The 24,733-nt window shown below is 59.4% G+C and overlaps 1 protein-coding gene across 1 annotated transcript; it reads right to left on the bottom strand.

The window, feature by feature from the left end:
* Positions 1–361: 361 nt before the first annotated feature.
* On the bottom strand, positions 362–24,478 carry LOC309441576 (diacylglycerol kinase beta-like). Its single transcript, XM_082056375.1, has 25 exons — positions 24,366–24,478; positions 22,015–22,272; positions 18,536–18,612; positions 17,241–17,406; positions 16,343–16,582; positions 15,132–15,302; positions 14,749–14,798; positions 14,069–14,143; positions 13,846–13,965; positions 12,696–12,813; positions 12,445–12,533; positions 11,899–12,015; positions 11,683–11,781; positions 11,449–11,562; positions 11,300–11,373; positions 11,106–11,180; positions 10,930–11,015; positions 10,629–10,718; positions 9,577–9,737; positions 7,391–7,455; positions 5,923–6,013; positions 3,088–3,289; positions 1,095–1,215; positions 945–1,005; positions 362–595 (listed from the first exon to the last, which is right to left on the bottom strand). Exons 2-25 carry the CDS (start codon positions 22,079–22,081, stop codon positions 497–499), a joined length of 2,628 nt encoding a protein of 875 aa, XP_081912501.1. The 5' UTR covers positions 22,082–22,272; positions 24,366–24,478; the 3' UTR covers positions 362–496.
* Between the last annotated feature and the right edge of the window lie 255 nt (positions 24,479–24,733).

The raw sequence follows: 24,733 nt of genomic DNA, 5'->3' as shown, positions 1-24,733 counted from the left end.
CGGAGCGGCAGAGTCTTTGCATGTGGTTCAGACCCACGGGAAGGCACGGCGGAGAGCACCTCCTCTGTGCTAGGAAAATAAATCACTGCTCCAAGGTGCAAGGGGGTGGTGGACACAAAGCCAGTGCAACAAAACATCAAGTGTCCTTCAACAGGTTTAAAAATAAATAAGTGAAGCTTGGCATTTTCTCAGGAGCACGTTTGTTTGCAGCATTGCTGAGGCGGGGGGGGGAATTATTTAAATAAAGGGGAAAAAAAAACAGTAGTCCTAGCTCTGCTCCAGTAAATGGTTCCCTGTGTGTCAGCCTGGCCTCGCCCAACACTTCCATCCCGGCTGGAGAAGATGCTTGCGGTGGTTGGGAAGGAGCCTCTAAGACCTTCCCAGGACAAGTCATCCCTGCCGGGCTCGGGGGGTGTTTTTTCTCCCCACTGAGGGATTTGGGGACCCTCTGCAAAGGGACAGGATGCTGGGTGCCTCTGGGCTCCTTGCACGCTGCTTAATCTCGAGTTCGGTTTCTCCTCTTCAGGAAAAAGAAGCTGCTCTTCTGTGGGGGGCCCAGCAGCATTGGCACTTGGCTTTTATGTGTAATTCTGACCTAAAAAGAAGTGAAAACCCCAGCTCAGCAAGGAGCTGCTGGGCTCTGAGCCCTCCCAGGCATTCCCCAGCCTGGAAGCAACCCGAGCAAGCGGGGAGCAGCTCAGCCCTGGGCGAGGAGCTGCCTCCCCGCAGACCGGGGTGCTAAATGCTGTGCTGCATGGGAGGAACAGCCCCCAAGCCCATCCAGGCGGCGCTGGGACAGGCAGAGGATTCCTGCTCTGGGCAAGCTGCCTGTCAGCTGCTGGGGGACCCCGCTGCCCCCACCCACCCAACAAAATGTGAGCGTGTCCCTGTCCCCAGGGCCCTGCCTGCCCCGCTGCAGAGCTGCACCCTCCCTGGGGACTCACGGTGCAGGCCGGCTGCATCCAGGGCTCCCCGTCCACCTGCATGGGCAGCAGCTTGGATGTCCTGCAAGGCACAAAGAGAGGGAGCGCAGGGTGACACAGACACCGGCTGTGGCCATCGGTTGGGCACTCAGCCAGGACAGGGACAAATACCTGATAGTGACGGATGAACACTGCGCCAGCCTCTTCCCAGCGCTCTTCAGCCCCGTGTAGATCTGCCCCATCTCCATCGCGCCCTCCAGACCCACCACCTCCAGGAGGTGGTCACTGAGGTCTGCAAGAGAATCATAGAATCATAATTTTGGTTGAAAAAGCCCCTCAAGCCCATCGAGTCCAACTGTTTCCCCACCCCTGGCACTGCCCCATGTCCCTGAGAACCTCATGTCTGTCTGTCCAACCCTCCAGGGATGGTGACTCCAGCACTGCCCTGGGCAGCCTGTTCCAATGCCCGACAGCTCTTTGGGGAAGAAATTGTTCCCCAGGTCCATCAGCCTCCCCTGGTGCAACTTGAGGCTGTTTCCTCTGCTCCTGGCGCTCATTACTTGGGAGAACAGACCAACACCCTCCATGCTACAGCCTCCTTTGAAGTAGTTTTAGAGAGCGAGGTCTCCCCACAGACTCCTTTACTCCAGGCAAGAGAAAGGGATCTGATTTGGTTCCCCCATCCCCAGAGATGCTGTGCCTTCCACCAGCATCCAAAACGTCAGGGCCAGCACACTGGGGCCGCTGGGTGCCCTGCAGGGCAGCCGGGCTGCTGGCACCATGGGGACATGTCCCATTGTCCCCAGTGCTTGGACACTGCCCAATGCCACTGTTCAAAATCCCTGAAGCAAAAATACTCCTGGTCCAAAACTGCCTGGTGCTACGTGTCTGCAGAGTGGCAGCTCAGATCCTCACCAGCCCTTTGGCCACTTGTTTGTGGTGTTGCATGAAACTGTGGCAGAACCTCTTCCCTGTGGCAGCTGGGAGCTGGGATGCACAGGGGAAACCCTCCCTGGGAGGGATCTCCTCAAATCCCAGGACATCACCCCTTTTGCCAGCTCCTCCTGCTCTTCTGGGACACCTGCAAAGGCTCCCGGCACAAGAACAACTCACTCCATCTCTCACTCCTTTCGGGATACTCTTTCACCCTGGTGGAAACCCCCACCAGAGAAGCACCCCACCCATGCACAAGTGGAGATGTGCCCAGGGGACAGACCCCACGGCCTCTTGCCACCTTTAGAACTGGCTTTTCCTCTGCCCTGCTCCCTGCTGGTTTCACCTGGGGAGGGACAGCTGGTGGCAGCCTGGCATGGCTGGTGGCACCGCGGCTGTTTCCCACCCCAGCCCCAGGCTGCGGGAGGTGGAAAATCCGGGCACTTGGGCCTATTTTACTACCTGTTTTCCAATGCCTTGCTCTCTGTTGGGGAACCCCACCAGCACTTTGGGGTGTCGGTGCCCTGTCTGTGCCCGAGCCATGAAGATGCTGAAGGGAGTGGAGCATCTCCCATGGGAGGAAAGGCTGAGGGAGCTGGGGCTCTGGAGCTGGACAAGAGGAGACTGAGGGGGACTCATTCATGGGGATCAGTATGGAAAGGGGGAGCGTCAGGAGGATGGAGCCAGGCTGTTCTGGGTGACAACCAGTGACAGGACAAGGGGCAATGGGTGCAAACTGGAACACAGGAGGTTCCACTTAAATATGAGAAGCAACTTGTTGGGGGTGAGGGTGGCAGAGCCTGGCCCAGGCTGCCCAGGGGGGTTGTGGAGTCTCCTTCTCTGCAGACATTCCAACCCGCCTGGACACCTTCCTGTGTAACCTCATCTGGGTGTTCCTGCTCCATGGGGGGATTGCACTGGATGAGCTTTCCAGGTCCCTTCCAGCCCCTGACACTCTGGGATTCTGTGGGGACAGCACTGGTGGCCGCAGCAGCAGCTGTGAGCTGATGGCCGGAGCACAGCGCAGGTCTTGCTGTTCCCGACCCCCCCGCCAGGCTGGCAGTGCTGTGGGGAGTGGGGGAGAATGCTCCCAAATGCCATCGGTGCCAGCTCTGCAGCTTTGACTCCAGCTCCTCCTCTGTGGCAGCCAGCCCCACTGGCACCATACAGGCACCCCCCAAGCTGTCACCTCCCCATGCGAACCCCGCTGCCTCCCCCAAACCCTGCTCACCCTGCACGCAGAACTTGAGCTCCTTGGCGTCGGTGACCACCGTGGCGGGCAGCTTCTCCGGCGCTTTCTTGCCCAGGCGGTTGTAACCGCGCTGCTTCTTGGTCTCGCCCCAGAGGTTGGACCCACCGTACATGCTGGGGATGTTGAGGACGGCGATGCCCTCCAGGGACGCATTGCTCAGGTCGAGCAGGGTCCCGTCGCACTGCCGGGCACATGGGCAGTGTCAGGCAACGGGCAGAGACCGCTGGTGCCCGGTGCAGGGTGCCCAGCACCATGTCCCCAGCACCGTGTGCCCATCACCGTGTGCCCATCACCATTTCCCCAGCACCGTGGTGTCCCCAGTCTCCTCTGCCCACCGAAAGAGCCCCCAGCACGGTCGGTCCCCAGAGCAAACCTGCCCCAGGGTGGCACAGGCACCCAAGGGCTGGGGGTGCGAACAAACACCCACCCCTCCTGACTTTGCTTTTCTAGGGCTGCCAACCAGCACCTCCGCTTTCTCTTCCAACCAAGATGATTCTATGATTCTGTTCCTTGTGCTGCTTTCCCCACTGTCACAATATGGGTTTTACTACATATCTGAGATGGCAGTTTCGAAAAACAAATTTCCTATGAGAGCACATAAAACCTCACCAGGCTCAGTGATGTGACCCTAAAGAGGATGCAATCCCACCTCGGCCCCAGAGCGACCTCCAGCCACGCTCCCCCAGCACCTGCTTCCCCACCTCCCCTTGTTCAAATTGACTTCAAAAACTCCAGAAGTTTGTCTGCCCACAGCCTAACTCGAAATAGTTTGTCTTCAACTACAATTTGGAAATGAGGCTGGAAGGAAATGACAGGAAAGTTGTCAGAGGAAAAAATGTCAGTTTTGGGAGGGAAAACCACAAGCCAGCACACAGGACTGGTATCCTGGGCTTTGCTGCTGTAGAGCGGGACGGTTCCTGCTGAAAATTCCCTGTAAAAGGTAGAACATCTCTTGTCTGCGGCTTTCCCACAGGACTGGAAGCAGCAGCCATGGAAATGCATTTCTTAACTTGAGGTCTTCTGCCTCTCATGCTGCCCAGACAAGGCTGGATCCTCTTTCTAGATAACTCTTCAACCCATTCAAACCCAAAACCCATTGGAATGGGTTTTCTCTAGAGCATTTGGACATATCCTTTCCGCACCTGCTCTCTATCTGCCACACTACATTTTGGCAAATACCAGCACATTTTTTTCCTTGCATTTCAGGGATGCGATGGCATTTCTGCCCTCTTTTGCTTTGCCAAGAGGAATGCAAATGTGCCGATGAACCCACAGCAGTGCTTTGATTTCAGTTGCTTTCCTCTAGCAAAGAGGGAAGGTCTTGAGCTTATTTTTAATGCCCTGAGCATTAAATGGGCAAAATGTCTCTTATGTTCAGATATGCTCTGCCTCCCCTGATGCCCCAAGATTGTATTTTCAGCCTTGTGTTGAAAGCAAAAGGCAGGAGTCTTCTTGTTTGTGAGTGAAGAGCTGCCTCTCCAAGGCTTGTGAAGGATGTAAATCCCTTATTTCTCAATACATTTTAAAGATATTTGTAGGAGGAGAGAAAACCATAACAGTCTGATCAGTGGGTACCAAGTGAGAAGGCTCTGATTCCTTTGTGGGATGGACCACACATCCCATGCCCAGCCAAGCTGAGCATCGCCCCCGACTGCAGGCATCATTCCTGCCTCCTGCATCTCCCCTGCCCGCTGCATCTCCCCTACCTCCTGCATCTCCCCTGCCCGCTGCATCTCCCCTGCCCGCTGCATCTCCCCTGCCCGCTGCATCTCCCCTGCCCGCTGCATCTCCCCTGCCCGCTGCATCTCCCCTGCCCGCTGCATCTCCCCTGCCTCCTGCATCTCCCCTGCCCGCTGCATCTCCCCTGCCTCCTGCATCTCCCCTGCCTCCTGCATCTCCCCTGCGCGCTGCATCTCCCCTGCCTCCTGCATCTCCCCTGCCTCCTGATTTCTCCCCCTCCTCACTGAGCGAGCCAGCAAGCTACAATGGGCTCTTTGAGCAGGGGCAGCTGACGGCACGCTGGCAGTGCTGCTGGAAGTTAGAAATTTGCAGCTGGGGGAAAAAAAGCAAATTCATTTCCAGGAGCTGGAGGGAAACGAGTGCCAATTTCCAAAACAAACCTGCCATTTCTCTGCAAGGCTGACAGTTGCCTGGGAGCCGGAGGGAGGACAGGCTGGCGCTTTCAACTTCAAATTCTGCGGGATTAACGCTTTCCTGCCAACGCAGCAACTCGCACCCATCTCTGGCAGCATCCAGCCACACAGACACGGACTTTGCCCGCGCTCTCTGCCTGCTGCCCTGCGCCCACCGCCTGCTCCGACTCACGTTGGCCCTTTGCAGCAAGTGCTGGGTTTTTCCCCTCACCCTCCAGCCTCAGTTATCAAAGGCTCCTTTATCAAGTGATAAGGAGAGGTGGAAGTTTACAGCAAAGCCCCAAACCCCCCCAGCACCAGCGGAGAAATGACAGTGCTCTTAGCAACCATGGGCCCTCCTCCCCACTCTAATTAAAGGCTGTTTCCATGTCATCCAAGGAGGACCGGGAGCAGCCACAGAGTTTACACAGAGAATATTCCAGGCACGCTCTCGAATACAGCTGGAAAGGGGGAGAAACACAGGACTATTATTATGCATGCAGCTGGCTGGCTTTGCAGCAAGAGCAGGTCCTGCCAGCCACAGCTTCCTGCGCCCGCCGCGAGGGGTCAACGCTGCCCTGGCACCCTCTGCCCGAACAGCCCTGTCTGTCACCCATCAGTGACATCTCCCAAAAAGCCTTTGTGCTGAGGCTGGAGCCAGGGACCATGCTGGGAAACCCACCTCCACCTCCACGTAGTCATGGAGCTTCTTGCAGGTGGCTGCAAAGGTCTCCGATGTCCCAAATTCGAAGTACCACAGTTTGTTCTTCATCCTGGGGTACAGAGCTGCAATTAGCATCCCGCTCGGGATTACACAGAGTCCCAGAATGTCAGGGGCTGGAAGGGACCTGGAAAGCTCATCCAGTGCAATCCCCCCATGGAGCAGGAACACCCAGATGAGGTTACACAGGAAGGTGTCCAGGCGGGTTGGAATGTCTGCAGAGAAGGAGACTCCACAACCCCCCTGGGCAGCCTGGGCCAGGCTCTGCCACCCTCACCCCCAACAAGTTGCTTTTCATATTCAAGCGGAACCTCCTGTGTTCCAGTTTGCACCCATTGCCCCTTGTCCTGTCACTGGTTGTCACCCAGAACAGCCTGGCTCCATCCTCCTGACACTCCCCCTTTCTATATTGATCACCAGGAATGAGTCCCCCCTCAGTGTCCTCTCCTCCAGCTCCAGAGCCCCAGCTCCCTCAGCCTTTCCTCCCATGGGAGATGCTCCACTCCCTTCAGCATCTTGGTGGCTGCACTGGACTCTCTCCAGCAGTTCCCTGTCCTGCTGGAACTCAGGGGCCACAACTGGACACAATATTCCAGATTGCAATGGTGACACCAGTCGTTGATGGAGACATGAGCCATCACGTGCAGGGCCCACTGGTGCCACAGCTCTGGGACAGGGGTGGCTCGGGTGGCTCTGACATCTGCGAGGGGAAGGATGTGGCATGGCAGGTTCCTCAGCAGAGAATCAGGTGCAAAGCTGTCACCTCTCAATGGGGCTGCCAGGAATGGGGGATCCCAGGGAGGGGTTGTCACCTCAGCACCCTGCCTCGCGTCCTCCCGGTAGCCAGGCCGGTGACCACTGCTCATGCCCTGCACCCACCGCTGTGCTGCCCTTCCAGGGGCAGCTGCCAGCTGAGGGGAGATGAGTTTCCAGAGCAGTGCTGGACACTTGGGTCCATTTGGGGTTTTTCTAGGGGGTTTTGCTGAACATGGGGACGAGAGGTCGCAAGCCATGGCTCCCGCTGCTGTTACACCATTTCCACATGCTCTGAGCACAGCAGGAGCGAGCTGCGACCTGCTGCCTGCCCTGCCATCGCTGCCCTGCCCGCTCCTGCCCGTCCTGGAATTCCGTGTTGATTATAAAGCATGAACGAACATAATTGGGTGCGTGGCCAAGTACGAGCAGCCTGCCATGCTGCCTGGGGCCTGAAGGGGCACCCAGAGCCCTGCTGTGCCTGGCCCCTGCCGCCGGCCATGCCCTGCGTGTCCCCTGCCTGTCCCCTAAGGCTGGCTGAACACCAGGCCACCTCCTCGGGGCTGTCCTGCGGGGAGAGGGACAGGATCCGGCACGTCCCCTTGGCGCGGTGCATGGTGGCAGCAGGACATCCCCCCTGCACCCAGCTTTTGGGGTGACCACAAGCAGCCCTCACCTGCTGTTGAATTTCTCGGGGTGCTTTTCTCGCATGACGTGGAAGCGGTGGGCGATGGAGGCGTCCTGCAAGGAGAGGGAGGGTGGGGAGGTCAGTGACGCAGCAGGGACATAGAAACCCCCTCTCTGTGCCCCAAGGACATGTGCCAGGGTATGGGGCCTCAGCTCTTGGTCCTCACTGCCAGCCCCTGGGGGTCAGGGGCACAGCACAGAGACCACGCTGAGGTGACGGAGCCACCCTCAGCCAGGCTGCTTACAAAGCCCTGAATGGGCTCGTTAAGTGAGACGTAATTAGTGCACTTGGCTGCCTTCCCTCATGGCAGGGGCTCTGTGGAGGTGATGCTGGGAGAAGGAGGAAGGGCCACAGCGGGGCTCTGGGGACACCCTCCACCCCGACAGCTCCCTGGCAGGGGGGCAGCTCTCCTGAGCCTCATCACAACCCCTGCCATGCGGAGTGGGGGGTTGTTTGAGCCCGACTGGGAAGCTGTCACCAAATGCCGCCCGAGGTGACATCCCCTGGCATTAGCAGGAGCTGATGTGAAACTAGAAGCATGCCGTGGTGGGACTGCAGGCCCCAGCCGTGGGTGGGCAATCCCAACCACAGACCCAGCCTGGGCAGAGGATGGGTTGAGGGCAGCCCTGAGGAGAAGGACTTGGGAGTGTTGGTTGATGAGAAGCTCAACGCAAGCTGGCAACATGCACTCACACCCCAGAAATCACCCGTGTCCTGGGCTGCGTCACCAGCAGCGTGGCCAGCAGGCCGGGCCAGGGGGATTCTGGTGAGACCTCACCTGCAGTGCTGCCCCCAGCCCTGGAGCCCTCAAAGTAAGAGGGACATGGACCTGTTGGAACAAGTCCAGAGGAGGCCATGAAGATGATCTGAGGGCTGATGCACCTTTGCTATGAGGACAGGCGGAGAGAGTTGATGTGTTCAGCTGAAGAAGAGAAGCTCCGGGGAGACGTTATTGCGGCCTTTCCGGACTTAAAAGAGGCCAATAAGAAAGATGGGGACAGAATTTTGAGCAGGGCCTGTTGTGATAGGACAAGGGGTGATGGTTTTAAACTAAAGGGAGATTCAGGCCGGACATGAGGAAGGAATTGTTGCCCCTGAGGGTGGTGAGAGCCTGGCCCAGGTTGGCCAGAGAGGTGGTGGATGAACCATCCCTGGAGACATCCCAGGCCAGGCTGGACGGGGCTCTGAGCAACCTGAGCTGGTCAAGATGTCCCTGCTCATGGCAGGGGTGGCATTGGGTGGTCTTTAAGGTCCCTTCCAATCCAAACTATTCTATTGTTCTGTTCTATGACTCTATGCTGCAAGCCCACAGGTAGAGAAGTGCTTTCCACTTCACCATTCCACCAAAGCCCTGCTGCTGCCAGGATCGACCCTCGGTGCTGGGGAAAGCCCCTATGGCACAGGGCTGACATCCTCCCAGGCTCCCTAACTTCCCTGCGTTAGGAAAACCTGGGGGAACGCAGGTCCAAGCACCAAAGATGGGCTTCGCCAATGGCTGCCATCTCAGCAAAGGCTTTGGACAGCATGTCCAGCAGATCTCAACCCATCCCTGGGACCTCCCTCATCCCTGTTTAAGGTCCTCACATAGTTGCTTTTGCAACGTTCCCAGCTGGGAAGAGAGTCCATGCCTTTTTATGCATTTAAGTGCTGCCATTACAAATGACAATAAAACCAGAGAGACAATGCCAGGAGATGGAGGGAGGTTGAGAATATGAGCAAGTAAGAGTGAGGAGGGAGAGTCCCTGGACTGCGAGATTCAAGCTGAAATGTCGCTTTTCACTAAACATTCAGAAAGTCTTTTATCATCTCCAAGAAACGTCACAAGGAACCAGCCCCTGCTCCTGGGAACTAACTCGGGGCTGGCTCGGCAGAGGAGCACCAGGGGAGGTTGAGGTTGGATCTGGGGAACAATTTCTTCCCCAAAGAGCTGTGGGGCATTGGAACAGGCTGCCCAGGGCAGTGCTGGAGTCACCATCCCTGGAGGGTTGGACAGACGGAGATGAGGTTCTCAGGACATGGGGCAGTGCCAGGGGTGAGGGAACAGTTTGACTTGGTGAGTTTCAGGTCTCCTCCAACCAAAATGATTCTGCAGTTCTAAGACTCTACTAGCGCTGCGCTGTGCGTGCTGTGCTCTAGGCTGTCCCCAGGACCCGCCCCTGCCCCGCAGCACTCACCACCCCAATGGAGAAGTAGTTGTTGATGATGGTGGATGGGACAGGGTCTCCGTTGGCCTCTCTGTCACTGGGAACAACATCTATCTGCCAGCGGTCCAGCATCACCTCCGTGCTGTGCTCAATGTCTTTCAGGACCTTCATCAGGTTGCCTCCTTCATAGCCTGTAGGGAAAAGCAGGCGAGCGTCTGAGAAGGATGATGGAGGAGGAAGAGGAGCACAGCCATGTCACGTGGCTATGGAGGCAGCTGGGTGCTGAGCAGCTGGCGCAGCCCAGGGTCACCAGTGAGATGCCTGGCTTGTCCTTGCAGCGGTGGCAGAGATTTCAGCTAATGGCACAGCTCTCCCAGGTGTAACAGGTTGTTGGGCAGGACCTGGCTGATGGAGGTTTAGAAAGCAGCGGCTGCTTTTTTGGAATCATAGAATAGTTTGGGTTGGAGGGACCTTAAAGACCATCCAGTGCCCCCCCTGCCATGGGCAGGGACATCCTCACCAGCTCAGGTTGCTCAGAGCCCTGTCCAGTCTGGCCTGGGATGTCTCCAGGGATGGTTCATCCACCACCTCTCTGGCCAACCTGGGCCAGGCTCTCACCACCCTCAGGGACAACAATTCCTTCCTCATGTCCAGCCTGAATCTCCCTCCTTTAGTTTAAAACCATCATCCCTTGTCCTAGCTCAACAGGCCCTGCTAAGAAGTCTGTCCCCATCTTTCTTATGGGCCCCTTTTAAGTATGGAAAGGCTGCAATAAGGTCTCCCCGGAGCTTCTCTTCTGCAGCTGAACACCCCAGCTCTCTCAGCCTGTCCCCCAGCAGAGCTGTTCCAGCCTCGGATCATTCCTGTGGCTCCTCTGGCCCCTCTCCAGCAGGTCCATGTGTGTCCTGTGCTGAGGACCCAGAGCTGGAAGAGGGTAGAGGCCCCATCAGGAGGCACCAGGGCTGAGATGTAGCCCCGTGCCTCGTCCTGGGATCCCTCCCTCCCCTGGGACAGCACCCACCCAGCTGCACCTGCTGGTCCCCACGGGCTGGCTACCCTGGGCGATGCTCGCCTGGCCTCACCTCCTCCCCAGCGCAGGCAGCGGGCCAGGTCGTTGCCTGTTCCCAGGGGCAGGACAGCCACCGGCGGGTGCTTCACCAAGTTGGCCTTGTCTGTAATGCAACGGGAAAGAGAGGTTTGGGGCTGCGAGGGCTCATTGCCCGCTTCTCTCCATGTCCCCCTTCGGCTGGCACCCCAGGTGGGAGGACCCTGACAGTGATGCTGTTGACCCTGCTCTCACTGGGGAATATTGGGAGCCCATCGCTGACTGCCGAGGACGCGGGTGCACGATGCTCTGTGGAAGCGTGGCCACCCCTCCCTCACCTATGCAGTCCAGGATCCAGCCCACCGTGCCGTCCCCTCCGCAGGCCAGGATGCGGAAATCCGGAGTGTCCCGAAAGAAGCTCAGCCTGGAGAAAGCCAGGAGAGACAAGGGGTGATGCGGGGGAGAGCAGGGGCCGGCGGGAGGGGGCAGAGGATCAGCCGCAGCATCTCCATACCCCGGCGCGGGCCCGCCGCGGTCCAGGTTGTACACTTGGCGTGGGTTGAGCAGGTAGTGAAATTTCCGAAGGACTCTGGGAAGCGAGAAGAGTGAGGGATGATGCTGCAGGGCTTAGTCCCTCCCAGGAGAGGTGCCGGGGCAGCCCCGACCTTCTGGGGACGATGCTCCCCCCCAGGGCAGGACCCCACCTACCGCTCCCCTTGCCGTCCTCCGCTCTTGGGGTTCACAAGCACCAGGAGAGGATGCGTCCCAGGCCGAGGGCTGATCTGGAGGCGGAAAGCACAGATGCAAATGCCTGGCTGCTGCAGGGCTGGGCACAGCAGCCTGGCACGGGACCCTACCTGCAGACCTTGCCCATCCACCGTGGTGGAGTTGAACTTGAAGGCCTGGTTGTCCTCGGGGCTGGTGCTGGCAGGGGAGTCGCTCTCCGATCTCCGGCAGTGGGACTGCCTGTCCTTTGGGGAACAGAGGTGTGGATGCACCCGCTGCCCCGAGCCGGCGGCACCGGCAGCGGGGGGAGGCAGGTTGGCCGCGGTGATGCCCTGGCTGCCCACCAGCAGGAACGGGACACTTACCAGGACAATGGGACAGATGTAGGAAGGTAGCAAGATGTGGTCCCGCAGCGGGCCCCCGTCGCACTCCGGCTTCACGTGGGAGGCACATTTGTTGTGGAGCTGGAGCGGGCAGGAGGACAGGATGTCAGGCAGGGGACACCAGGCTATTTGTCAGCCCCGCTCCCTCGGGGCTGGCCGTGCGGGCGCACCCCGGTCCCCCCATGCCTGGGTACTCACGGTGACTTGGCACCAGACACAGTGCAGGCCAGTGATGCCCTGGTAGCACTTGATGCTCTTGTGGCACCTGTCACATTTGACGGGGGAATTGCCCTCGATCCAGGTGTGCTGCATCACCTGCAAGGCACGGAGCAGGGCACTGCGGGCGCACCCACTGACCCGCGGGCATCTTCTCTCCCCTAAGGGCTTCTACCGTGATTTTGGAGGGTGGCCTGTCATGCAGGGATGCTGACTGATCCAAATTGGCCCCTCCCACAGCCGCCTGCCCTCCCTGCAGCACATCGGGGACACCCTTGTCCCCCTTGCCCGGAGCTGCGGCAAACCTCAGGGCTGGGGCTCCAGTGGGTTCCTGGGGGCTGGGGACAGGCACTGTCCTGCCAGGATCTGGATGCTGGGAACGCCTGCGAGCTGCTGCTCAGGACCCAAGGGGCTAATCCCAGGGGACAAAAACGAGGGGGAGCCGTGCACGAGGTGGAAGGGGCAGCTGCTGCCAGCAGTGCTGCCTCCGGGGGTGCTCCATAGGAAACATGATGACTGCCTACTCACACTCATGTTTCTCTTGGATTTCACGTAGGTGCTGATGCAGGAGGCGATTTCTTTGGACACGCACCTCTCATGGACTGTGTACTTGCAGACTGGCGGGAGAGAAGCAAGTGGTGAGTATCACCCCCTTGGCACAGGTGTTGCCCCCTCCCCACTCACTCTAGGCACTGACAGCAACCAGTCCTCACTCCCCGGGCTGCTGGGAAGGGTTGGGAGCTGGGGCTGTGAGGGTCTGGCAAGGGTCCGTGACTCACAGGAGCAGCAGAGGCCCTGCTTGCGCACCCCGAGCAGCATGGTGCGGCAGAAGTTGCAGTAGGCAGGTTTCTTGAAGTGCTTCAGCCTCCAGGCGTGTTGCCCATCATCCTTCACATTCTGCAGGGCAGGAGAGGGGGGGTCACTTCTCCACCAGGGCTCCGAGCCCGCTCAGCTTGCAACTTTTTTCACCTTTTCAGCCCGTAAAAGCCCCCAGCTGTAGGAGTGGTTCCCGGCAGGACCACAGGCTCGCCCTGCTCTCCGGTGTCCCCAAGCACCCTGCTGCCACGGCCCTCGCTCCCCAGGCACGTCCAGCTCCTGGCACCCAGCTCTGGCTCCCCACAGCCCCTCGGCACAGCTTGGATGTGGGGACGCTCTGCTGGTGTTTGACGAGAAGGAGGTGACTCCACAGATGGGGCCGGGCCAACCGTCACCATGCAGTGACCAAAGCAAGTCTCTTGCATCTGGGTCCAGGCATGAGTGCTTTGCTGAGGCCACGGAAAATTCCCTGTTTTCTTCAATCTTCCTGCCAGAACCCCAGCCCCCCTGCACCCCTCTGTGTGAGGAGCAAACACCAGGATGGGCACCAGGGAGCAAAAACCCAGATTTTTCCCTGCGGACTATCAGCCGATGGCCAGGGATGCACCTCAATGAAATAAAGCCCAAAAGGATGAAAAAAAAAATAGCACAGGCAAACAAGGTGGGGTCCCAACCCTCTCCACTTCTGCTCTTTGAAGCTCTTCCCAGGAGAGGAGCTGGCATTTTAGATGCTCATCTTATTTTTGGATTAAATATTTATTGAACCAGAGTGTGCTACAATCCCAAGAAGTGAGCACAGCCTGCCTGGGCACGGTCAGTGGCAATGACCACAGTTCAAACGGGGCTTGTGGAGATGTGGGGGGGAAGGCTGGTCAGCAGAGGTGGGGGGGGTGTCTGCAGGGGCCAGGGAGCTTGGGGCTGGTGTCGAGTGGGTGCACGGCCCATTGCTGGGGGTAGGGTGCCCTCCCATGGTCCCTGGGTGCCCTCCCATGTTCCCTGCATGCCCTCCATCACCATGCTCCACTGCTGCCCTCCCGCCAGCCCCAGGCGTTCTCCCGGGAGCAGGCAGTGCGGCTGGATGAGACCAAACCAGGCCCCCACACGGGCACTCACCGTCTCCATCCCCAGTAGCACCAGCAAGGGGATGGTGGTCATGCCGCCCCGGATCCACTCCTCCAGCGTCACCGTCCCATCGTGGTCATAGTCGATCTCCTCCATCATGGCCTTCAAGATCTGGAGGAGGGAGGAGCCGCAATGACATGGCGATGCCGCCCAGGAACATCTCTCCATCCAACAGCCGCCATGACCCCCTGGCTGCCCCAGCCCCGGCACTCACGGGTTTCAGCTCGGTGGAGTCCCACTCCAGGTACTCGGCCACATGCACCATCTGGTTGATGATCCGATCCAGCTCCTGAGCACAGAAAGACAACAGCTGTCGCCGGGTGCTCAGGGACAGCTCTGGGTGCCAGCGGCGCATCCAGCCTCACACACCCCAACCAGGGATGTCTCACCAATGTGTCCCCACACACCCAAGGCTGCCCCAGACCCACCCCCACATGGGGGGACAGGACACCCCACTTGTCGGTGGATGCTGCATGCTGTTTTATCCTCTGAAAATCTGCCAGAAAATCAGCATTGTGTTTTTCCTAGGAAAAAAACACTCTGATAAAACAGGTTTTGTTTGCAACAGGTTGCAAGGGGGATATACCCAAAGGACAAACAGAAAACACCCCGGGGGGGTAGGGGGATGCTGTGCACGATTTTTCCTCTTCTGAAACAGCGTGATCTGATGTAGAGCTACAACGACTGGTGGGTGGACTTTCTGGAGCTGCTGTGGGATGCTGCAGGGCTCACTGATCCCACAGCTCCACAGTCCCAGCAAATGCTGCTGCCTTCCTCCTCCCTCCCCACGTCCCATTTAGCCCACAGCACCTCCCTGAGGGCACGGGCATCCTGACAGGACCCTGCATGTCTCTGCCAGCCCCCCCTGGCTTTCTCTCCCGAGGGAAGGCTTACCGAGCTGTCCAGGAGGCCATTTCCATCAGTATCGTAGAGGCGAAACATAACTGGAGGGAGAAGAGAAGGCGGCTGTGGGTCAGAGATCAGCACTGGTGCTGCTGGGGCTGCCGGGGGGCAGGAGCAGCGTTGTGCCTGCTCAGCCCCGCAAGACGTGACCTGAACGAAGCCCCAGCCCCCCTGGGACACAGGTTCTGGCAGGCAGGAGCAGGCGGACAATGCTGAGCACTTTCCCGAATGGTTTTAACCTTTCAACATTAAAAAGTGAGCAGGAGAGTCCAGCCCCACACCCCTCCTTGGATAAACCCCTAGGCAATGCCTGAGGCCACTGGTACCCCCTCACACAACCAACGAGCAGCCCATGGCCCCAGGGTCCCACTCACACTCCAGCTTGTCCTCGGCACGTCCCCTCTCCAGCAGGGACAGGTAGCAGACGATGTCCTTCAGATGGACCACCTGGGCCAGGGGGGTGGGCGGCGGTGGTGGGGCAGCTTTCAGGGAGCTGTGGCTCTTCCGCAGGCTGAAGGGCAACCGTTTCTCCACTATCTTTGTGCCTGCAGGCGGGGCGAGGGATGGCAGCCATGCACAGGGGGGCAAGAGTTGTCCCCAGCCAGGACACAGGGCTGGCAGCATGTGAGCTCGGGGACAGGGACCCATTCAGTGCAGGGCAGGCAAGGTATGGAGCATGTGGGGCTGGGGGACACTGCAGGAGTGGGGCTGGGTACAGGAAGGGGACACAGGGCTGGGGGACACTGCAGGAGTGGGGCTGGACACAGGAAGGGGACACAGGGCTGGGGGACACTGCAGGAGCGGGGCTGGGCACAGGAAGGGGACACAGGGCTGGGGGACACTGCAGGAGCGGGGCTGGGCACAGGAAGGGGACACGGGGCTGGGCACAGGAAGGGGACACGGGGCTGGGGGACACTGCAGGAACGGGGCTGGGCACAGGAAGGGAACACGGGGCTGGGCACAGGAAGGGAACACGGGGCTGGGCACAGGAAGGGAACACGGGGCTGGGGGACACTGCAGGAGCGGGGCTGTACACGGGAAGGGGACACAGGGCTGGGCACTGCCAGCCAGTTCCCAGGATGCAGACGGTAGCACCTGCGGCACTGCGGATGTGAGTGGGAGGAGCAGTGGGAAACAACAGGGACGTGCCCTCCCGGGGACGTGACCTCCTGGGGACAAGCACCCAGCCAGAAGGAACGAGAAGCTCGGCTGGCGGCGGGACGGCTCGCCGGTGTGCCAGGACACCCACGCTGGTGGCTGCCCATGCCGGCAGCAGATGGCTGCCCCTAGCAGGAGCTGGGCTGGAGGCAGCCGTGAGTCCCAGCTCCAGCCCCCCGCTGCTTGGAGCTGCTGCCAGGTAATTAAGATGTTGACTGGCAGGGCCTCTGCGGGACGGGATCAGTGGCTTCGGTTTGCAAAGCGGAGGTGTCAAGGCACCAGGAACCCGCTGAGTTTGGAAGGTCACCACCACCGTGCCAGGGACCTGAGCAGTTGCACTGCCAGGGCAAGGGATGGCCCCACAGTGCGGGAAACCCTAGAGGGCTTGTCACTCCCGTGTCCCCCGGGGAGCCCCAGCCAAGCTCACCTGGTGACTGAGGGCTGAGCAGGGATCCGGACGAGATCTTGGAAGAGCCTGAGGAGTTGTGAGCAGAAGGGGTGCCAGCGGTGGACTTCTGGGAGGATGACCTGGACCAGCTTGGGGAGGCATTGGGGATGGATGCTGGGGTGAGGGACGCCGGCTGCGGCTCAGCCACTCTGCTGGGGCAGCTCTTGGGCTCAGGAGTGTGTCGTCCCAGGGCACTCAGGAGCGTTTTCCCATTGATCCCTGCAAAGTAGACACATGCCCGTGGGCAATGTGAGACCAGGGTCCCTGTGCCCGGCAAGCCTCTACTTCCAGGCACCCTGCCTGGGTGCCGGCTGCGTGCCCTGGGATCACAGAATCACGGAAGGGTTTGGGTTGAAAGGACTTTCAAAGCTCATCTGGCCCCACCCCTGCCATGAGCAGGGACATCTTCACCAGCTCAGGTTGCTCAGAGCCCCGTCCAGCCTAGCCTGGGATGTCTCCAGGAATCCCCCCGGGGTGGCCGGGGAAGCAGAGGGTGGGTGGGCGACACACATCCCCTGCTCCGGCTTGTACCACGTGCTCAGTGGCCACCCACACCTGTGACAGAGGCACAGGCCGCCTCAGTCAGGATGGAGATGCCGGCACGGGGTGACTTTGGCTCTGAATGTGTGGAGGAAAGGGAGGAATCAGTGCGATGGCACCTCATGGATCCCCCGCCCCAGGGAAATCCCTCTCCTCCCCAGAGCTGCACAGGGTCCCCAGCAGCCCGTCCATCGGATGGGACAGAGCTGGGCTGTGTGCTGACCACTGCGGGTGCCACCCCACAACCTGGGTCCCCGTGGGGTGGTGTGGGAGGGAGCCCAAGGTGCCGCGGTGCCAGGCGGTGCCTGGCTGGGTGGCAGGGACAGGGCTGGCTCACCGCGGGCATGGAGCTGTGGGATGCCGGGGCTCTGGCGCTGCGTCTCGGGGGAGGCCTGGCATATCTTCCGCTTGAAGGAGGTGAAGAGGTGTTGGCAAAGCTCTTCAGGCACATCCGCCTCCAGGTAGGTCTTCATGAAGAGGCGAAAGCCCTCGTAGTCGATGGGCTGGGAAGGGGACAGAGGGTGACGGAGGCGCCCAGGGAGCGGGTTCTGTGCCCTCCCTTCATCAGCTGCAGAGTTGTCCCCTCCCAAAACCACCAGCTTCCCAAATTCTAGTGGTGGGATATCACCTAAATGGACCCAGAGGCCAGAAACCCCCCGTGCCAAGGTGTCAGGAGAGGGATGGAGCAGCGGCAGCCGGAGCAGGAGCCAAGGCAGCAGTGGGGACATGGTGGCATGGCGCCGACGGGGGCAGGAGGGTCTGATGGAGCCAGGTGCTCAGCTCCTAGCAGATGATGGAGGAACTAAATACAGAGCTTCTGGCACAGCTGAAGGAGGCTGGAGGCGCTGGAGGCAGAGGGGTGGAACGAGCTGTGCTCTGAAAGCCTCCTGCTCCCCTGGGGCAGGGCACGGAGCAGCGGGACCCTCCAGCCCACCCCCAGCCCCCGGGCGCTATTGTCCTCCATGGTCTCCTCACCTCCTCCTTCTCCGCTGGGCATCCCCATCACATTGGGACATGGCTTTCCCGATGGCTTTTGTGGCCCCAGTTGGACCACAGGTCCTGTGGTGCCCTTGAATAGTGGGGTAGATTTGCTGCCCCTCCTTACTGCATTTAGCCCACTGATTTTTTCATGTTTCACCTCATTTGTAGTGATTACGGCCCCTGTGAAAAGCTCTGTCCTGCTGGCACACTAATAGGTCTCTCTGAAAGCACCGCTTGGAAAAAACAACCCTGGCAAGAGCGAGAAGGCACAGGGTCGTCCCCTGTCCCCGCACTGGCAACACAAAATCATTTGCTTTGGTAAGAGGGAGAAAATCCCTCCCAGCTTCTGCCTGGCAAGGAGATGCCCCAAAAGACTCTCTGCGAGGCAGCCTGCAGCTAACATGGGACGGCAGCGTCGCTGCGATGGGGTGGGATCGCTGCACGGCAGGGCTGGGCCCCTGGACAGCACGGGGGACACAGCTCCCCAGCTGTGGGGACACCTTTCTCAGTCCCAGGAGCACAGCCGTGGGATGGACAGACAGACCTGCCTTCTCCCACTTGCTTTGAATTGTGGGAGCTGGGCTGGGGGAGTCCTGGGAGGACCAGAAGCTGCCGGTAATATGAGGGAGGCTGGAGGGGACAGGGCCATACCTGTTCGGGGTTGTACCTCGAGAGGACGCCGTCCCCGTGGAACTCCTCCAGGACATCCTTCAGCTTCTTGGTGGAGTCTGGGGAGACAAAGGCATCGCACTGAGCAGGGCACTGCTGAGCCCCCTTCGCTGTCAGCCCACCAACAGGATGGTGGACATGAGTTTATCTGCTGGATATACGACTGGTCCCCTTCGCTTCTGGGAAGAGGCCACCCATGCCCTGCTTTCCCTCTCCTGCTTCAGAGGGGGACAGAGTGCTGGGCAGTGCACACATGTAAAGCTGGATGGTTCCTCCTCCTCCTACCTACAGGAAAATAAATGCAGAGACAGAGAGAAGCTGCAGTGCTGGGCAAGGAAGAGAGAGTTGGGGCATTCAGCTGGAGAAGAGAAGCTCCAGGGAGACCTTATTGTGGTCTTTCCGGACTTAAAAGGGGCCAATAAGAAAGATGGGGACAGACGTTTGAGCAGGGCCTGTTGTGATAGGACAAGGGGCAATGGTTTTAAACTAAAACAGTGTAGATTTAGATTAGATATAAGGAAGGAATTGTTGTCCCTGAGGGTGGTGAGAGCCTGGCCCAGGTTGGCCAGAGAGGTGGTGGATGAACCATCCCTGGAGACATCCCTGGCCAGGCTGGACAGGACTCTGAGCATCCTGAGCTGGTGAAGATGTCCCTGCCCATGGCAGGGGGGGCACTGGGAGAGCTGGGGAGGGCCCTTCAACACAAACCATCTGTGATTCTCTGCAGCAGTGCTGCTGCCGGCTGCTCTATGGGCAATGTAGACTTCAGTAAAGCCTTTGACACCGTATCCCACAGCATCTCCTGGAGAAGCTGCAGCTCATGGCGTGGATGGTGTATCTGCAATGGATAAAGAAGTGGCTGGAGGGCCGGGCCCAAAGAGTTGTGGTGAACGGACCAAATCCAGTTGTTGGACGCTCACAAGTGGTGTCCCCAGGGCTGAGTACTGGGGCCAGTTCTATTTAATCTCTCTATCACTGATCTGGACGAGGGGATCAAGTGCCCCCTCAGTAAGTTTGTAGATAACATCAAATTGGATGGAAGTGTTGATCTGCTGGAGGGTTGGAAGGCCATACAGAGGGATCTGGACTAGCTGGATTGATGGGCTGAGGCCAAATGTCTGAGGACAAGTGGTGGGTCCTGCACTTGGGTCACAACAACCCCATGAACGCTGCAGGCTGGGGAGGAGCGGCTGGAAAAGAAAAGGACCTGGGGGTGTGGGTGACAGCAGCTGAACATAAGCCAGCGTGTGCCCAGGTGGCCAAGAGGCCACCAGCGTCCTGACTGGTCCCAGCACTGGTGTGGCCAGCAGGCCCAGGGCAGTGACCGTCCCTGTGCTGGGACCTGGGGAGGCCAAACCGCCAATCCTGGGGGCAGCTCTGGGCCCCTCACACCAAGAAAGGCCTTGAGGTGCTGGAGCGAGTGGAGAGAAGGGAACGGAGCTGGTGAGGGGCTGGAGCACAAGTGTGATGGGAGCGGCTGAGGGAGCTGGGGGGTTCAGCTGGAGAACAGGAGCTGAGGGGAGACCTTCTGATCTCTGAACTGCCTGAAAGGAGCTTGGAGCCAGGGGGGTCGGGCTCTGCTCCCCAGGAACAAGCGCCAGGAGCAGAGGAAATGGCCTCAAGTTGCGCCAGGGGAGGTTGAGGTTGGATGTGGGAACAATTTCTTCCCCAAAGGGCTGTGGGGCATTGGAACAGGCTGCCCAGGGCAGTGCTGGAGTCACCAACCCTGGAGGGGTTTAAAAGGTGCATAGACGAGGTTCTTAGGGACACGGTTTAGTGCTAGACTTAGGTTATGGTTGGACTTGATCTCAAGGGTCTCTTCCAACTGGAATGATTCTGTGATGTGGGCACAAAGCTGTCCCTGCCCGGCCCGCCCCACGGGCTCTGGGTGGCTGTTCCTGCCCTGCTGGCTCCCCCGCAGCAGCCCCAGCCGTCTCCAGGAGCTGCCAGGAGGGAGAATGAGAAGGGTATTGCTCTGCGTAAACTTCCACACAAATAGTATATGGTCCATGAGTTTCCTTGGCTGTGTGTCCTCAGGGGTGGAGCGTCTGGAGGGACACTGGTCCTTCCAAAATTGAGAAATAAGGATGAAAAGATCAGGGGAGGGCATGTTCAGCCCTAACCTTCAGACTTGTATCTCCAGGCATATCCATTTAAAAGGCTCTTGAACACACCAGCCCTGTAAAATATGGCCAAATTCTTCTCTCTAAGCTGGGGGCTGTGCTGGCTTCTGCTCCCCCCAGCCCTCTGTGCAGGAGGCTCGGGATGGGGCTCAGCACTGGACCATGGCTGTCTGGGACAGCTGGGCCAGATTTGGGGGTCACAGAGCACAATGGGAGGCCAGCATGCACTCAAGGAGGGGGCTCCTGGCCCCAGGGCTGGGGAGGAGATACAGGGGGACCCCCCAGGCATGACCCCCAGGCAGGAGCTGCCCACCCTGCGGGGGGGAGGCAGCTGCCTGCACTGCAGCCTCACTCATCCCAATCTGATTAACGAAACGGAGACGCTCTCTGTGTTCTGAGCTCGGCATTACAGATGGTGTTTTATGGTGTGCGACTCAAGAAAGCAGAGCGTTCTCCAGAGAGGCAGGACGAGGTGCAGACAGCGATGCTTCGCACACCCCTCTGCCCGCAGTGCTGCTGGCGGCAGGCAGGGAGCTGTGGGCTGACAGCCCTCACATGCTTCCCCTCACCCCTACAAAGCACAGCAGCCTCAAGGGGCTCACAGGGTCCCCTTTGCCCCCCAGTCCTGTTGCAACCGCAGGAGCGTGCCTGCCCCGGTCCCATGCTACCCTGAAGAGCAATGACTTTACACCCTTGCCCCTTTGTCCCACAGGTCCACCTGGGCTGTCCTGCCCTGCTCTCAGCACCTGCCTGGGCTGCACCACTTCTCCATCACCTGCCACAACCAGCACGCCTGCTCTCCAGCAGGCAGGACCTCCAGGACCTGGTTTTGGGCCCCTGGGCTCCCTCTCCAGCTCCTCGCAGCCCCAGGACTCTGCAGCACCCACCACCAACCTCCTCTCCTCGCCAGAAGCTGCAGGAGAGGCTCGCTCTGCATAAGCACTAAGTAAAATTACCGCAGAGTGTTGTTGGCAGCCCGAGGCGAGCGGTGGAGCAGCTCGGCATGTTTGGGAAAAGCCAGTCTGCTTTCCTCACTGGCATTTCACTTTGCTAATGAACGTGGGAGCCAGCCGCCTTCAGAGGGACCAAGCTGTGCTCACATGCACATCCCCCAAAGCAGCGAAATCCTCCTGGGCACGTGGGCACGGGGACCCCTTTGCTGTCCCTCACCAGCCAGTGTTGGGGGTTGAGGACCTTCCCAGTCTCCCCATCCAAAACCTAAGAAATCATCCCGTTGTCTAGGAGGACACCAAGGACATGTGGGATACCAGTTCAGCACAGGTCAACAGGGCTTTTAAAATCCCCTCCCTGTCCCTGGAGGGTGCACAGGGTACTCACAGTCTGTGTACTGCTGGAGCTGGGCGAACTCAGCGGGGCTGAGCGAGATCCACCCACCATCGCTCATCTTCGGGTGGCCAGGGCCCGCGTTGGGGGGCCACGAGCCGCTGCGCTCCCTGTGCCCGGCTGGGCACCGCAGATCCCGCTCGGCTGTCGGTCACATCGGCACGGCCAGGGGCACGGGGGGCTCTGGGCAGGCTGGCATCCTCCTGCTGAGCCCCTGAGCAGCCAACCCCGCAGCAGCCGCTCAGCACCTTCCTCCCTAGAGAGGGGATAGAAAGAGGGGTGGGGGTCAGCAGTGCCCTGCCCGCAGCAGGCAGGGCGGGCTCCTGCCTGCACAGGCGGCCCAGCCACGGCTGCGCACTGGTGGTCGCCGGGGCTGGCACAGGGGGTGCATCAGCTGGGAAATGGGGTGCACGAGCACTTTGCAGCCAGGGAGAGCCCCCACGATGGATGTGGGGGGCCAGGGGGCTGGCAGAAAGAGGGACAAGGAGGAACAGAGAGCCCCTCGCTGCTCGGTGTCCCTGGAGCAGCCCCTGTGCCACCCACAACAGCCGCAGTTCTCGGCAGCCGGAGGATGAGGCTCCACGGAGGCAAGAGGGAGGGAAAGGAACCTGTCATCCTATTTACCCCCATTGTTTTCCAGGGGAACCCAGCGGGACAGGAGCAGAAGGAAGGACACAATTAATTAAAGAAGCCGTGCCTGGAGGCAGGGGATCTGAATGAGTGGAAACTCCCAGCTCACGCCTCCATCTCCAAAGCTGGTGGTGACCTTTTAGCTGGCTCCACCGCCAAGAATCATTATAAATGAAAATCTACATTCAAATTGGGCGAGAGGGGAAAACCTGCACCACAGGGGAAGTGTCAGAGGGCCTCCAAGCGAGCGGCTCTCTCCAGCCCATCCATTTGCTGGCTTCAAAATTCATTAGCTTTTTCACTTAACCATCATGAGGGGAAAGGGCAGCATCCCAAGGAGGTGGTTGCTCTGCAAGGAGCAAGTGAGAGCAGTTTGATTTTGATTTTAAGGCTGTCTCTCTGGTAAATGTTGGCTCCCTGTTTCCAGCAGCCTGAGCTGGGGGACTGGGGGAAGCAGAGCATGGGTGAGCTGGGAAGGGCCACGTGATTTGGGGAGATGCCTGGGGAGCACCCGCACCCCTGCGGCTGGCTGGCTGTGCTGCCCACAGCACCATGTCATTCGTGGGAAAAGGCATTTGATTAAGACAAGCACATCATTTCAGCGAGCTGCTGAGTCCCAGTGCCACACCAACCCAGACAGTGTCCCCAGGGACACACGGGGTGCAGCAGGGACAGGCACCATCCTCAGGATTTCCCCCCCAGCCTGTCTCGGGATAGACCTTCTCATCCAGCCCAGCTGCACAGGGCAGCCCCCCAGCAGGGCTGGTCCAGCTCTGGGTCCTCAGCACAGGACACACATGGACCTACTGGAGAGGGGCCAGAAGAGCCACAGGAATGACCCGAGGCTGGAACAGCTCTGCTGGGAGGACAGGCTGAGAGAGCTGGGGGGTTCAGCTGGAGAAGAGAAGCTCTGGGGAGACCTTAGTGCGGCCTTTCTGGACTTAAAAGGGACCAATTAGAAAGATGGGGACAGACTTTTCAGCAGGGCCTGTTGTGATAGGACAAGGGGTGATGGTTTTAAACTAAAGGAGGGAGATTCAGGCTGGACATGAGGAAGGAATTGTTGTCCCTGAGGGTGGTGAGAGCCTGGCCCAGGTTGGCCAGAGAGGTGGTGGATGAACCATCCCTGGAGACATCCCAGGCCAGGCTGGACGGGGCTCTGAGCAACCGGAGCTGGTGAAGATGTCCCTGCTCATGGCAGGGGGGGCACTGGGGGAGCTGGGAAGGGCCCTTCAACCCAAACTGTTCTGTGATTCTATAAAGCCGTGCCCTGCTGGGGATGCTGCTGCCGGAGGATGCTGCCCAGAGAAGCTCCTGTCCCTCTCCCCATTGGTTCTTCTGTCCCTTTGCCAGCAGGGACAGCCCTGGTGACACAGCCCATCCCATGGCCTGGGGCTGCTTGGCTGCAGAACAAGCCGGGGGCTGAGCTGGCGGTGCCTTGGGGACCCCCGGAGATGACTGTGCCCGGGTTGCAGAGGACAGCTGCTCCAGGGCTGGGGGTGGCAATGCCGCCTGCCCGCACTGCTCTGTCCTTGGGACACTCGTGTGGGGACAACAGACAACCCTGAGGAAATATCACCCCCACACCCTTGCCAAGGCCCTGCCAGCCCCCTGGCAACTCCTCTTCATCCCTTTAGCAATCCCAGGAGCCCTTTGTCCCCATGTCATCAACTGGGGACAGGCTGGACACAGCAGTTTTAAGGCTAGGAAAAAACCTGCCCCATGTCTTCCTACACTGGCATCGCTTTCCTTCTTCATCTCAGGGAAAGGACAAGTGGGAATAGAGTGTTTGCACCTTTCCAGGATGAAGGGTTTGTCCCGAGGTATCTCCAGGCTGCTCCAGAACTCGGTCTGCAAGAACCCCTCCAGAACTGCACACAGGGTTTCTCTTCCCTGGCAAACGAACTGCTTCGTTTGACCTTTGACCAGAACCTCTTTTTTATCCTACTTTTGTGCATTTATAGAAGGAAAGGCTGAGAGAGCAGAGCTAGCTGGCCCTGCATAAGAAAAGGTGAAGGGGGACCTGGCTGGGTCCAGCTGCTGGGCCATACGGAGCCCTCCCGCGATGGACGGCAGCAAAAAT

Source organism: Streptopelia decaocto (genome assembly GCF_964273445.1).
Source record: "Streptopelia decaocto genome assembly, chromosome: 6".
NCBI lineage: Eukaryota > Metazoa > Chordata > Aves > Columbiformes > Columbidae > Streptopelia > Streptopelia decaocto.
The sequence above is the reverse complement of the archived record's forward strand: the minus strand, read 5'-3'. Positions and strand labels throughout refer to the sequence as shown.

Bases quoted from the DNA above. Each gene is read 5' to 3' on its own strand.
- LOC309441576 (XM_082056375.1), bottom strand. From the start codon at position 22,081: ATGAGCGATGGTGGGTGGATCTCGCTCAGCCCCGCTGAGTTCGCCCAG. The intron at 12,016-12,444 runs GTGAGTAGGCAG...CGTGCCTTGCAG, and splicing joins AATCCAAGAGAAACATGAGT to GTGATGCAGCACACCTGGAT. The intron at 10,719-10,929 runs GTGAGGGAGGGG...GTTGCATTACAG, and splicing joins CTGGATCCTGGACTGCATAG to ACAAGGCCAACTTGGTGAAG.